The 12,864-nt window shown below is 43.9% G+C and overlaps 1 protein-coding gene across 5 annotated transcripts in view; it reads right to left on the bottom strand.

Annotated features, from left to right (window-relative positions):
* Positions 1-12,864, bottom strand: part of FEZ1 (fasciculation and elongation protein zeta 1) — a 54,510-nt gene that overhangs the window by 27,617 nt on the left and 14,029 nt on the right. For 4 of the 5 annotated variants that reach the window (XR_007245903.1, XM_048512664.1, XM_048512666.1 and 1 more), the window contains exons 3-4: positions 10,180-10,279; positions 459-545 (exon numbers count right to left, since the gene is read on the bottom strand). Coding sequence is in view for 4 of the 5 variants with exons in the window: in XM_048512664.1 (XP_048368621.1) it covers positions 459-545; positions 10,180-10,279 (187 nt within the window). In the remaining variant the exon portion in view is untranslated. The remainder of the gene's footprint in view (positions 1-458; positions 546-10,179; positions 10,280-12,864) is intronic. The other variant, XM_048512667.1, reaches the window with a different exon arrangement.

The raw sequence follows: 12,864 nt of genomic DNA, 5'->3' as shown, positions 1-12,864 counted from the left end.
GTTTGGATTTATATCCCCCCCCCCTTTCTCTCCTGTAAGGAGACTCAAAGGGGCTTATAATCTCCTTGCTCTTCCCCTCCCCCAACAACAAACACCCTGTGAGGTAGGAGGGGCTGAGAGAGCTCCAAAGAACAGTGACTAGCTGAATGTCACCCAGCTGGCATGTCTTGGAGTGCACAAGCTAATCTGGTTCACCAGATAAGCCTCCACAGCTCAAGTGGCAGAGCGAGGAATCAAACCCAATTCTCCATATTAGAGTGCACCTGCTCTTAACCACTATGCCACGCTGGCTCTGGAAGGAGCTAGTGATATGTGTGTCATAGTGGACAAGCGCCACCGTTTGCTTGCTAGTAATATAAAAGTTGACCATGTTGCAGAGAGAAGTCAATTTTCCTAATAATGTGGCGAAGGAAAGATGCCATCTTAGACTTTCCATCTTTCAAGGGCATGGCATATACCTGATCTGCTGACAGTAGAGGCTCCTCATTAATACCAGAGTCATTTTCACTCTTCTCGTTAAGCTCTTCCTCCTCTTTCTCACGGATCTGAAGGGAAAAAGAAAACATCCCAACCACATTCTGATTCAGTAGTTGGCATGGGCTTCACTAGTCCACCACAGTTCCATCTCCCCTGATCTTTTACCGTGCAGACTACCCAAATATTCTGTCTTTAAAGAGAGTTCTAAGGGTCAGTTAAAGGATCCACAGTATTTTGCAAAATCAAAACCGACGCATTGCTGGAGATGCACCACGAGCCCTTCATGCAGCATGCTCTGATGCTTAGCCTCTCCCTGAGCTGAGAAAAGGAAGCCTGTGGGAGGGGAAATGGATAAGGGGAATTTCTGCAAAACAAAATCTCAGAAATATAGGCACTCCATGTCATTTATAAAGATGGCCAGTTATGATTATGCTTGCAATGGCTCAGAAACACGTGGAGAGAAGCAGTCAAACAAAATGCTGATGCTGTGCTTTTATTTCAATATTAAAATAAGCCAGGTGAGTTTTTTGTGGAGGGGAGGGATGAAATGTTTGGCTACCAATGCACAGTAACTCTCTGTTCACAATTACTATTATTATGTAGGAAAAGCCCAGGCAGATTTTTTAAGCAACACATGCACATATGAGGGAGCACAAAGGCTGGACCAAGAGTCCCAATCCTAAGTCACACACGGGTTGTGGTATCTCCTCAGTTCCCTCGCATGCAATGCCCAATTTGGGGACATGACTGTGTCACAGAGGCGGGGCATCAGCTCCTCCATCCTCTCCTTTTTTGCTGACCTGCAGTGGTCATGGGGGTGCGCTATTTGGCCCACTGGGGAAACCCTTATGAACACCTGCAGATTTCTCCAGAAGGCTATTTAGTGCACCACAAGACTGTTGCAGGTCAAGAGAATGGTGCAAAGAGAAAGCTGAAACCCCTTCATCATGCACACTGCAATTATGATCCAAATCAGGCACTATGTACATGGGAATTGAGGACGACTAATAACTCAACTGTGTCTGTTACACAGGGTGGAGACCCAAGACCCAGTTTTTGTACTTCATAATACGCAAACAGATAGAAACCTGTCCATCTCATGGAGCCCCCTTCACCTTCATGATGCCATCATTCAGACACTTAAGATCAAGCAGCGAAACCACGTCCCAGTCTTCATTGGATGCTAGATTGTCATTAATTAAGGACTAAACTAGACATGTTGTAGAATATCCGACTTGTTGGGGTTATGGGGAGAGGTCCCGGTGGAAAATTAAGAGCATGAACAAAAATCCTGATAGATCAGAACAAGGATCCAACAGTCAATCAGCAGGGTCTCCAACAATAGCCAGAAAGGTGATTTAGGGAAATTTACAAGCAGATCAGTATCCCTCCCACTGATATTCAGAGGTACCTCTTCCTCTGTTCTTTATTGAGCTAGGAGCTATGATAAAATCGATTGCATATTGATTAATACTTGGATGTTCAAATCTGTTTTAAGTGTACTTTCAGCTTTTGTTAACTAGATTATTCTGAGATGCATTTGTAAAATAACATTGTTACTCACCTCAAGTCCTTTCCAGAGGAAAGGTACCGGTAGGTTAAAAGGACTTTAAATCAGACAATCAAAATCTCAGATAGGAGCTTCAGGAAATATTGCTCTTGGAGGGCCAATGCTGCTCAGAATAGGTAAGTGATGTTCAAAGGCAAGTGATGTTCAAAGGTGGTTTACCATAGCCTGCCTCCACTTCACAACCCTAGCCACAACCATGATATTCTCTGGAGATCTCCCATCCAAATACTAGCCAGGGACAGGGCTGAGAGCATGTGACTAATCCAAGGTCACCCAGCAAACTTTCATGAGGACCTGGCCCTAGCCTGACACCTTAACCACTACACCACGCTGAGTACCACTTGTAACATTTCATCCTAGGAACCTCAAAGCCGAATACGGAACAAATATACCCAGATATTGCTTATAGGCCCAATTGAAAAACTGATGTCAAGTTGGAGTACAAAAGTATCATTTCCAGATTATTTATCTTCTGCTATGAAGCCTTGTTGTTTGTCCTTGCTCCTAAGAGGTTGCTGCACCGTCTTCCAGCTGGTAAGCACCATTCCATTCCAGCTAAAGTGCCAGAAAGTCTGCTCTTCCTGTTCTGGTTTTATTTAGGACATTAATCAATATTTGCTTGTATCACTGTTTCACTGGTCCCAGCAGTTTGACTGAATTGCTGCACCAAATAATTAGCCAGTTTCGTCGCAGCTGAACTTGCGTAACACCAGAGGGAGAAATCGTTGCTGCAGAATATGAAATGTTTATCTTGCTTCCCCTTGTTATATCATGCATAATTGTGTCCTGAAACTATGAAGAGGTCTCTGTTGGTTGGATGGAGTGTTAGGTACAGGTAGTTCTGTGTGTTTTTTACATAGCAGATGACCCCCATACATTCAGTGTCCATGGCTGTTTCCAAGATCCACTAAAGACAAAGTCAATAGCAAATGCCAATATGTAAATAACAGCTATCAGCAAATCAAAATAACAAAGGCTATCTCAAGGCTCCAATACGCATGAATAACAGTCACATGTATATGAATGTAATGTGTATTAGCACATGCAACAAAAGATCAAAGCCGTTATCTCAAGAGAGTGCAGCTGTGCTTTAAACATCAGTGATGAGGAAGTGTATTCATTATATAACCTCTAGGAAACAAGCACGGGGGCTTGTCATTGGATTATTTTGACTTTCATACTTGACATTCAGATCACAATTTGTGATGGATTTTAGCCTTCTTTGATCTTTTGCTGCATGGACTAATAGATGTTATATTCATATATGTGGCTCTGAGAGTGTTACTCATGTGTGATATAAGCCTAAGGGCAGCATAAGCCCAAACCCTGGGTGCCAGCATCCCAAGAGGCAACGGTGGAGTGGAAGCCAATTAACATCAGCTCCACCCCCGAATATACCTCTGCATTCAGGTTGTACTGTATGAAACTGTGTTGACTTTTGAACTTAATATAATACAGAGGTGTAGCGCCAAGGGAGAGGGGAGGTGTGTGATGAACCGGGCGGGAGCCCCTGCGGGGGCGGGGCGGGGTGTTCCGGGGCAGGACGGAGTGTTCCGGTGGCTTGGTGGGGCGCATGCACCGGGCGCACTTTCCCCTCGCTGCGTCCCTGCTATAATATGCAGAGCAGCATAAAAGAGACCCATACGCAGTTGCAGGTTTTATATGAATGAGTTTACTAACTATTAGGGAGGGCTCCATGGAAGAAAATAAAGAACAACTTTCTATTCTAGCACCAACTTGGTTACATAGTTTGCACCTCATGGTCACATTATGATGGTCACTTCCTCATGTAATGTGCAAAGCCTTGTGTGTCTTAACAAAGAAACAGACTATACTTTATAACCTCTGCTTACATGACTTGTGGCATGTTACCAATGCCGGACAAAGTGGCCAATAGCTTAATCAATTGACTGGCCATAAAACTGTGACCTCAGTAGCTAATTAGCATGCACACAGTTAACCCCTTCATGTCTGAAGTGTGTCAGACTCTTGCAAAATACCCCCAAAAATGGCACTCGTATTTATTACTGGATTCCTTAAAATGAATTACAAGCTGCCTTAAATGTCAGCCACGGTAGTAGGCTGAGATAGAAAAAAAAAGGATAATAAATTAAAATCTCTTATTCTTAGTGCATGAATAAAACACCATGGCTGTGTTCCTGCAGGCTCACAGTTTACCCACTTACTCCCATGCTGTGTACTTCAAACATTACAAAATACATGCATTTTTTCCTACAGAAAGACTAATCTCCATGTATTATCTGCAGGAAAAAGCATGCAATTTGTAATGCATGAAGCACAGTGTGTGCGCAAAGGAATTGGGCAGTCACTGTTTGGCTGTATACACTGTCTTATTTGTGTACCTATGGCCAAAAAAAAACTGCAATGAGCCAGCCCCAGGACACAGAGAAAACACCTGGAAACACCTGGAAATTTGAGGGCAGAGTCTGAGGAGAATCTTCAGTGGGGTATAATGCTACAGAGTCCAGCTTCCAAAATGGCCACTTTCCTCAGGTGAAATGATCTCTGTTGCCTGGAGATCAATTGTTATAGCAAGAGATCTTCAGCTACCTTTAGTTGATCCCTCTTCCCAAAACCTTGGCAAAATTAAGCCCTTCCAGACAAGATTAGGGCCAGTTCGTGTTGGCCTGTAACTCTGAATACCTTGCTTTCTCCTTTCACTATATCAACCAATCCCACTGGGGCTTAAGCCATTTGCCATCATCTCCACTATATTCAATAGCAACCACCACAGCCTTGGATTCCTTCATCTCCTTCATTCCTGTTTCATGGCCAGATCATTTCCTTCTGACCACGGACTCCTTCCTTTTCCACCCCTGACTTCCAAGCTCCAGAAAATTTTAGAAAGCGAAAGCTGAATAAAAGGAGGAAAATGTCACTGGATGGCTCTCTGCAGCACTTCCTTGCTGCAAATAGTCAGAAAATGTTATTTTAGTTTCCAGCCCTGCAGCTGTCATGTGGCACAAGAGGCCAGAAGAGTTCTTCAGGTTATATAAAACTGCTGATTCTGGTCTGGCTCTCCAGCCTTCGTTATCACTTCAAATCCCTAGTTACCTGCTCCTTCGCATCCTGGTTTATCTCAAGGTCACTAGCACCGACACACACAAGAGAGCTCTCTTTAAATAAGGTTAAAGATATAATTACTTACTAGTAATTCCTATACAGTCACAAGATGATACAAAGATGAATCAAATATACTAATCTTGCTACTCAACTGGAAGGCAAAAGGGAAGTTCCCAGGAGAGAAAAACAACCCAGAACAAGATCACCAACATATTGAGTTACAGCTTTGATCCAGGCACTGTTCTTTGGACACTCTGTTCATTATAAACCATTAGAGACCATGGGTCTGTCATAAACTGGGTTATGCTCTAAGCTGGGAGACAGAAACTGTGTTTGCAGAAAACAGGAGAAAAGTGGAGGAAATAGACAGAGGTCGCATCAAACCATGTTGAAGAAAACATCACTGTAGTTTGGCACGGGACTTTAGCAAAGGTGTATCACCCCAACCCACCTAGCCATTGATCACAAAACAAGTTTTTGATTTATGACCTGACCATTTCCACTGAAAGTATGGAATGGAATGGAAATTGCATTTATAACAGGGAAATGTCAGGTTAAAAAGACTCCTATGAATATGAATATGATCGTGCCAGGATGATTGAAGGGGGTAAAGAGACCTTGAGTCTCTCTCAATCATCATTTGTGGACTGAATTTCTCCAGTCACAATAACTTAGAGCCCCCAGAACATTTCCAAAGATAGCAGTGATTTCTTCCACAGAGTATGAATTCCTTTCCTTCCCTTCCTGATGCAGATCAAAATACTACCCTCAAATATTGCTACAGGGGACCCTTAGGTATAACACAAGTGGTGGTGGGGGGAATCTGATTTGTAGCAAAAAGGAATCTGATTTGTAGCACACACAAAAAAAAACTCTTTCATCCCTATGCATATTAGAATGGGTATGTCTGACCCCATCTGGAAATACTGAAACCCCACCAGTGAGGAAGATTGGTTAAACACTTGGCTTAGAGAGATATGTTTATTGACAAACCACAAACCATGGTTTCCAATTAGCTGGGAAAGCAAGTTGAGAAACAATGGAGTTGGTTTGCAAACCATGGTGTTGCTAACCATGGTTTAGCATGATGTCTGAATGGAAAAACCAGTGTTGCAGCATCACTCCATGTCTGAGACCACTGCACCATGGCGGTGGAGTTTGAAGGTGGGAACTCAGACAACAAAAGCAGACACACAGCTCTTGACTACACATCTGGATGATCAAACCAAGGATTCCTAGTCTGAAAATGTTGAAAACTACTGTTAGACCTATAACATGACCCTAATTTTATAGACAGCGAGTTCAGGCCTCCATGTAGCCTACAGGAGCACAATTTCTTTATGCTTGATTAAAGAAAGAGACCCTTGATTCCAGAGATATGCATCATGTTGAATTACATTTGAAAGGTCGTTGATTAAATAGTAACTGTCACACAAAATGCCTGTATAAAATCAATAGTTTTAATCTACAGAGTGCAAACACCACCCAGCCACAGAAAATGGCAAGCTCATGCAAAGCTTGGCCAAATACATCTGCTATATTTTTATCCAGCCTTTCTTCTAAAGAGCTCAGGAGCATATTTGGCATTTATCTGATCCATTTCATCCTTGCAACAACCCTATCGGGTAAAAGCATAGCTAGGAAAGAGTGGCCGAAAGTCATCCAATTAATTTCCTGGCTGGGTGACATTTTGAACTCGCAGCTGAGCCGTCGCTTGAGATGTTCTAAGCTAGCTGATCACTGGGAACCATGGCTCACTTTTAACATCCATTCTTGCATGTGTTGCCTTTGTGAGGTGAATTTCAGCTTATCAACGATAGAGTTGTTTTTAAGGGATCAGATAGTTTGTGAGCACCTAGAGTGGTCTGCTCCAGCATGGAAAATACCTGGAGATTTGGTGGTGGAACCTAGGAAGGACAGAATTTGAGGAGGGAAGGGACTTCTATGGGATATGGTGCCACACAGTCCACCTTCCAAAGCAGGTGAACTGATCTCCTTTGCCTGGAGATCAGTTATAATAGTGGGAGATCCAGAGGTGTAGGGGGGGAAATGGCATGCGGGGCAACATCTGCTCTGGCCGGGGCCTCTAAGCCACCTTTCCTTAGCTTAGACAAAGTTCGTTTCGCAGGTTGCTCCCCTCGAAGCCTGGTTTTGCCAGGCTGCTTCCTTCAGTCACAAGGAGGATCCACCGGCTGAAGGAGCAGCCTGGCCGGGGGGGGGGGGCATGTGGAGGGGTGTGGGGGTGATTCTCTGCCCCCATGTGACCAGCTGGCGTGTGACCCCACATGTCCCCATGAGCACTCTGCCTCTGGGGAGATCTCCACCCACCCCCTGGAGCAGTCCTGAATTAACCATTAAGTAGAACAACCACGTGCTTAGAGTCTCAAGTAAAGAGGGTTTTTCCCCTCCTTATCCCAGCTAATTATTAAAGCAGAGAAAACGTTTTGGATTATAAATAAAATTATAAGTAAGCAACAGTAAATATTATTTTGAATCTTTAATTTGTGCATCTCCAAGGCAAGAAAGAAATGGAATAATAGGTGTTTTGTTTCATACAAATAATTATATTTATTCCTTAGAATCTATATATATATATATATTATGGTTTACTATTGTTTTTATTTTGAATTGCACATACAGTATATGAGGGGTACGAGAAACTTTTCAGTCTTTAGGGCCTCTAAAGGTCTTAATCCAGCCCTGCTCTGGAGGTTGGCAACCCTATGAGCACCACATGTAGCACAGCAGTGGTGGCTCAGACCCTTTGTAAAGTCCCCATAGGCCTCTCAAAACAGTGAGCGCCACTCAGAGAAATTCTGGATAATCTAAAGCCTTCCATTGCCTGCTGAAAATAACATCTCTTTTCCGTCTGTTGTTCATGCTTCCCAGCCTGATTAAATTAGCTCTTTACTCTTGCAAAGCCATTAATAATTTAAGGACTAATAAGTTATTGTTGACTGAGCAGAATAACAAAACTCGAGGTGGAAGCTGCAATTTTCCATTATTCAGCTAGCAAAGCTAACACACACACCCACACACACACACCAGAGTTTTGGAGCAATAGTTCCTGTCTCCATTTGAACTGGGACTGACAAGAGTCAAAGTGGACTGCTTAGCAGCCCAGTCACTTTCAATTGCAGGGGTGACATCTGGCATAAGAGGCAGGAGGTTCCTGTACTGGGCGAATGGAAGACTGAATTCTGGCCCCACTTTAGGGCATTGTTACAGGGAGCCCAAAAGTACAGCATGGTCTAGTCCAGTTTTGTTGGCAGCAGAGACCAAGCAGTGACAATCAAAGAGCAGTACAACTAGTGGCAGGTTTTTATGTGCCGTTGGGCTATTTCTTCCATTGAATATCTCTTCCCCACTAGTCATGACCCAGTTTCCTCCTCATCCAACATGCTCCTTTCTTTCCCCCAACTGGAGGGAGCAGAATATGACTTTCTTGCCCTCCTTTTAAGCCCACTGGTGTTGGTAATGCTAAAATAAGAAAGAGACTAAGCCGGAGAATCTGGGAACATTAGAAGGGGTGCTCATGCATTATGCCTTTGCTTCTCCTTGTAGGCACTTCTGCCATTAGGAAGAGGAAGGCCAGTCCACTTAAGGTAGGGGGACTCTACCAGGTTGTGGGTCTCAGCAGGAGTCCAGTGCTGCCAACCCCTAACACCTACTCTGAGCAGCATCCTTGCCATCCCTTTGGCACCCTTCCAAGTATGCATTCCCTCCCTAACACACTTTACCTTTAACATTCCTCCAATTAGTTGATGAAACTATTTGAAAAGGAGACCATGACTCCCTTTCAACTCATCCTACTCTTAATGTATAACAACACATTCCGATCTTGAGCTTGTCACTTGCCTAAGATGTGAGTTCTCTGCCTATTTAATTGCCAGGTACATGATGGAGAACTTTCTATCTGGATATAGACACTCTCCTGAAACTCTTTCTTAGGGGTTTCTGCAGAAGGTTGCAGGTTCAATCCCTGGCTTATCCAGTTATGAAACAGGTGCTGTGCAAGACCAATCCATTGAGTCCCTGGAGAGCTGCTGCCAGTCAGAGCAGGCAAGGCTTGGCTGACCAACGATTCAGCACAAGCAGTGCCATGTGTTTTCACCCACATTTTAACGTGGCCTTTTTTAGGCTTATGGGAAGCGGGGCACCAAGAGTGACACTTCCGCTGCTTCAGTGGTGCAGGCACCTGAGAGGATGCTATTTCTGATCTCTCGGTAGTGCCAAAAAAGTAGCAGCGGCAAAAGGGCTTGGTTCATTCCCTGCACACCCTGCCATGTGCATCCTTCTCCCATCACTATCGCCATTGTTCAGCAGGCCGCTAGCCTTCATTGTTCTGAACGTATCAGGGTGGAAGGTGGTACGGGCCTTGTCGATGTCACTCTCAAAGCCAACAACTGTCTGGATGACAATGCCTCTCTACATACTCATATCAGACTGCTTCATTCACCATTTACACACACACACACAGAGCACATTAAGCCTGCTTCTCCATTACCAAAGGAAGAAGAGAAGAAGAAGAGTTTGGATTTATATCCCCCCCTTTCTCTCCTGTAGGAGACTTACAATCTCCTTGCCCTTCCCCCCTCACAACAAACACCCTGTGAGGTAGGTGGGACTGAGAGAGCTCCGAGAAGCTGTGACTAGCCCAAGGTCACCCAGCTGGCGTGTGTCGGAGTGCACAGGCTAATCTGAATTCCCCAGATAAGCCTCCACAGCTCAGGCAGCAGAGCGGGGAATCAAACGCGGTTCCTCCAGATTAGATACATGAGCTCTTAACCTCCTACGCCACTGCTGGACTATAATCTCAGTCCAAGCAGCTCTGGGAGATCTGTTCTGCTCCCCAATGAAAGCTTCATTCTCACATCCCATTAACCCTCCTTCGTGGAAGGGTGTTCAGTTTCCATTTTGCATGCATTAACGCTTAAGCATTGCAGGCCGTATTTCACACCATACATCCCCACCAGCATGGCTTGATTATTTTATCTAGAGATTAATGGAGGGAGGGAAAGGGAAGAGACGCAAATGCAGGTGAGTACCTCTGTGTCAGAGATGTTGCCATTTAGCGCTTCGATGTTTGGGTCCCTCCAGTCCTCAGTGATAGACGGGATGTAATTGTCTGTAAGCGCATCCCAAACCCTGGGAAAAGAAGAAGAGGATGTTAATACTGGGAAAGTGTCCTGACGAGGAGCTGCGGCATTCTTTGGAGCTTTTTTTTCAGCAGGCAGAATTGGAAATGTATGGCAAAAAAAGAGGGATGACAAAGATGCTGTGTTCTGTTCCACTGAATAACCCAGTAGCAACAGCATCAAAACTGCCTGCTACAATGAAGACACAGACAGTGCTTCAAACAGGCCTACTCTGTGCAAATCCAGTACAAAAAAATATACAACTGGATGGTGTTTAATTCAGTTTACCATGGCAAATATGGCTGAAATCATCAAAAAAAATATTCCCAAAACTTCAAGTTGAATTCTGCAGTACCTAAAGAGAAATTACTAAAGAAATTACTTCATTCACTTCATAACAATCCTATAAAATAGGTAAAAACTCTTCTCATTTTAACTGATGAGGACCCGGTGGAGAGATTGTGGCCATTTATGTACCTGTGAGCTCCTTTAGCATTGAGCGTATATTCCCTTTGGGTTGGATTCTCAGTTTTACCTTCTTCCAAACTCACCATGCCTCAGATCAAAGAATCTCCAGTTTTGGAAATTTCTGCAAGCACAACTTTTCCTTCGCAGGAAAGTAGAGAGAGTCAGCATGCATTTCGCTTTCATCAGGTTTCCTCACACCACCCTGCCTTCCTGTGCCCACTAACAGCAGTTCCTCCCACTCTTTGGGCCAGAAATTCAGAAAGATCAGAAGAGCTTTCTTTTTAAAAAAAAATTGACATGCCAGTCTACTCAAATGGACAATCAAAATCAACAGAAAATTTAAAAGGTCTAGCAAGGCAACACTAGACACTAGATGACACCCAAAAAAGACAGGAAGCAATCTCTCCAACTGGAGGCTCCACAGAAAGAATGGGAGGGCAAAATGGCAGCAGGAGAATCCTTTGAAGGAGAATCCTGGGAAAAACCCACAGGAAAAATTCACTGCAAAACTGTGGGTTAAGCTCTACATGCATAAAGGGCCTGTGACTTGCAAATGGCCACAAGCCAACAACTACATCAAGATTTACCTTCAGGATGCCTGGGTTCTTGATACTGTTGTCACAAGCCTTTATTGGCATAAAATAAACATACAAAATCAGCATACAAAATTTGCCCATTATTGCTCACAATTATAGACACTGGTACTAAAATACTAAATACTAAAATATATACATGGTCCTTCTGTAACTATAGGACATTCCTTCAGCTAAGTTAACTCACTTAAACGTCATCGGATACTGACAGAAGCTAGAAAAATTACTGCTGGCTATATGTGGTCATAATACATAGACATTGGTTGGTATTCATCTAGACTTACGTCTATTATTGTTAGCAGAAATTTTGCTACATTCTCACACACTGTGGGATCCATGTTGTTCAAAAGCATAGGTATCTTAAGAGCATCAGTTAGATTGTTATACAGAAATGGGATAAGTGCATGATACTGTTGTGAATTGATATCCAGGCGACAGAAATAAGTTTCCCTGGAGAAAACAACCTCTTTGGAAGGTGGACTCTATGGCATTATACCCCAATGAAGTATCTCCTCTCCCCAAACCCTGTCCTCCTCTGGCTCTGACCCCCAAAATCTCCAGGTATTTCCCATCTGAGAGCTGGCCATCCTAGCTGAGCCCCAACTTTGGAAGGGTTGTCGTCTGGTGATGTCCTCATCAGCAAACCAAAAAAAAAAAAGGAAAAACAATGCAAGGTGACTGAGAACAGCTTTATTGTCATGTTTGTCAACAGTGTTTCACTGTTTGAGCTTCATCAGAGGAAATCAGTTCTTTTTGTTGAACTTTTCCACAGTAATTAAGTTCTATGACATCCTCTTCACACAGGGAATTCCTCAAACAACTGTGGACCAAGGAGAACCCAACTCCTCTACTCCTCCTCAAGTGTGCAAGCACATAGATCCGGGGGGGGGGGGGGGGGGGGGGGAAGAAGAGGAAAGAAAATGGGATTGGCAAGTTGTGGCTGAATTTATAGGCACAGAACAGTGGTGCCTTCCCTGGGCCATCAAAACAGCCAGCCCTGCCATGAATTTCCCCTCCCTCTTGAAGGCCTTGAAGCTTCATCCTGAGACCGCTTGACCTAGATCTGTGCTTACTCTGGGTTCTCTTTATATGTATTTATTGATTGTCTACTATCTAATCAGCTTTATTTATTATCTCGGGTCCCTATTCTGTTGGCATGCCATTTATGGCCAGTGGCTGAAATAAATTGAGCTCTCAACTGCCTCTGTTTCCACTTCACCGCATGTTTGCAGAATGAATTCAGCACAAACTCGATGGGAGTCAAGCACAATACTTGCCTGACCTCGGGCCAGTTTCATTCACACGAATGCATCCTTATCAAAGTCACTGAGACTAGCTGATTTGAACAGCCCATGGGTAATGCAAAACTTTAGAAAACAAGGGGACAGCAGTAGTGGCAGAAAGCTCCATAGCGACAACATAAATCGCACCTGCTGTGTTCAAGTTGATTGAAATCTTACTTTTCATTTATGGAGATGGGGGAGAGGTTTCAAAACCCAACTCAGTCCTGCAACTCACTGGGCCAGATCCACTG

Source organism: Sphaerodactylus townsendi, linkage group LG12 (genome assembly GCF_021028975.2).
Source record: "Sphaerodactylus townsendi isolate TG3544 linkage group LG12, MPM_Stown_v2.3, whole genome shotgun sequence".
NCBI classification, from domain to species: Eukaryota; Metazoa; Chordata; class Lepidosauria; order Squamata; family Sphaerodactylidae; genus Sphaerodactylus; species Sphaerodactylus townsendi.
This window is presented reverse-complemented; position numbering and strand designations above follow the sequence as displayed.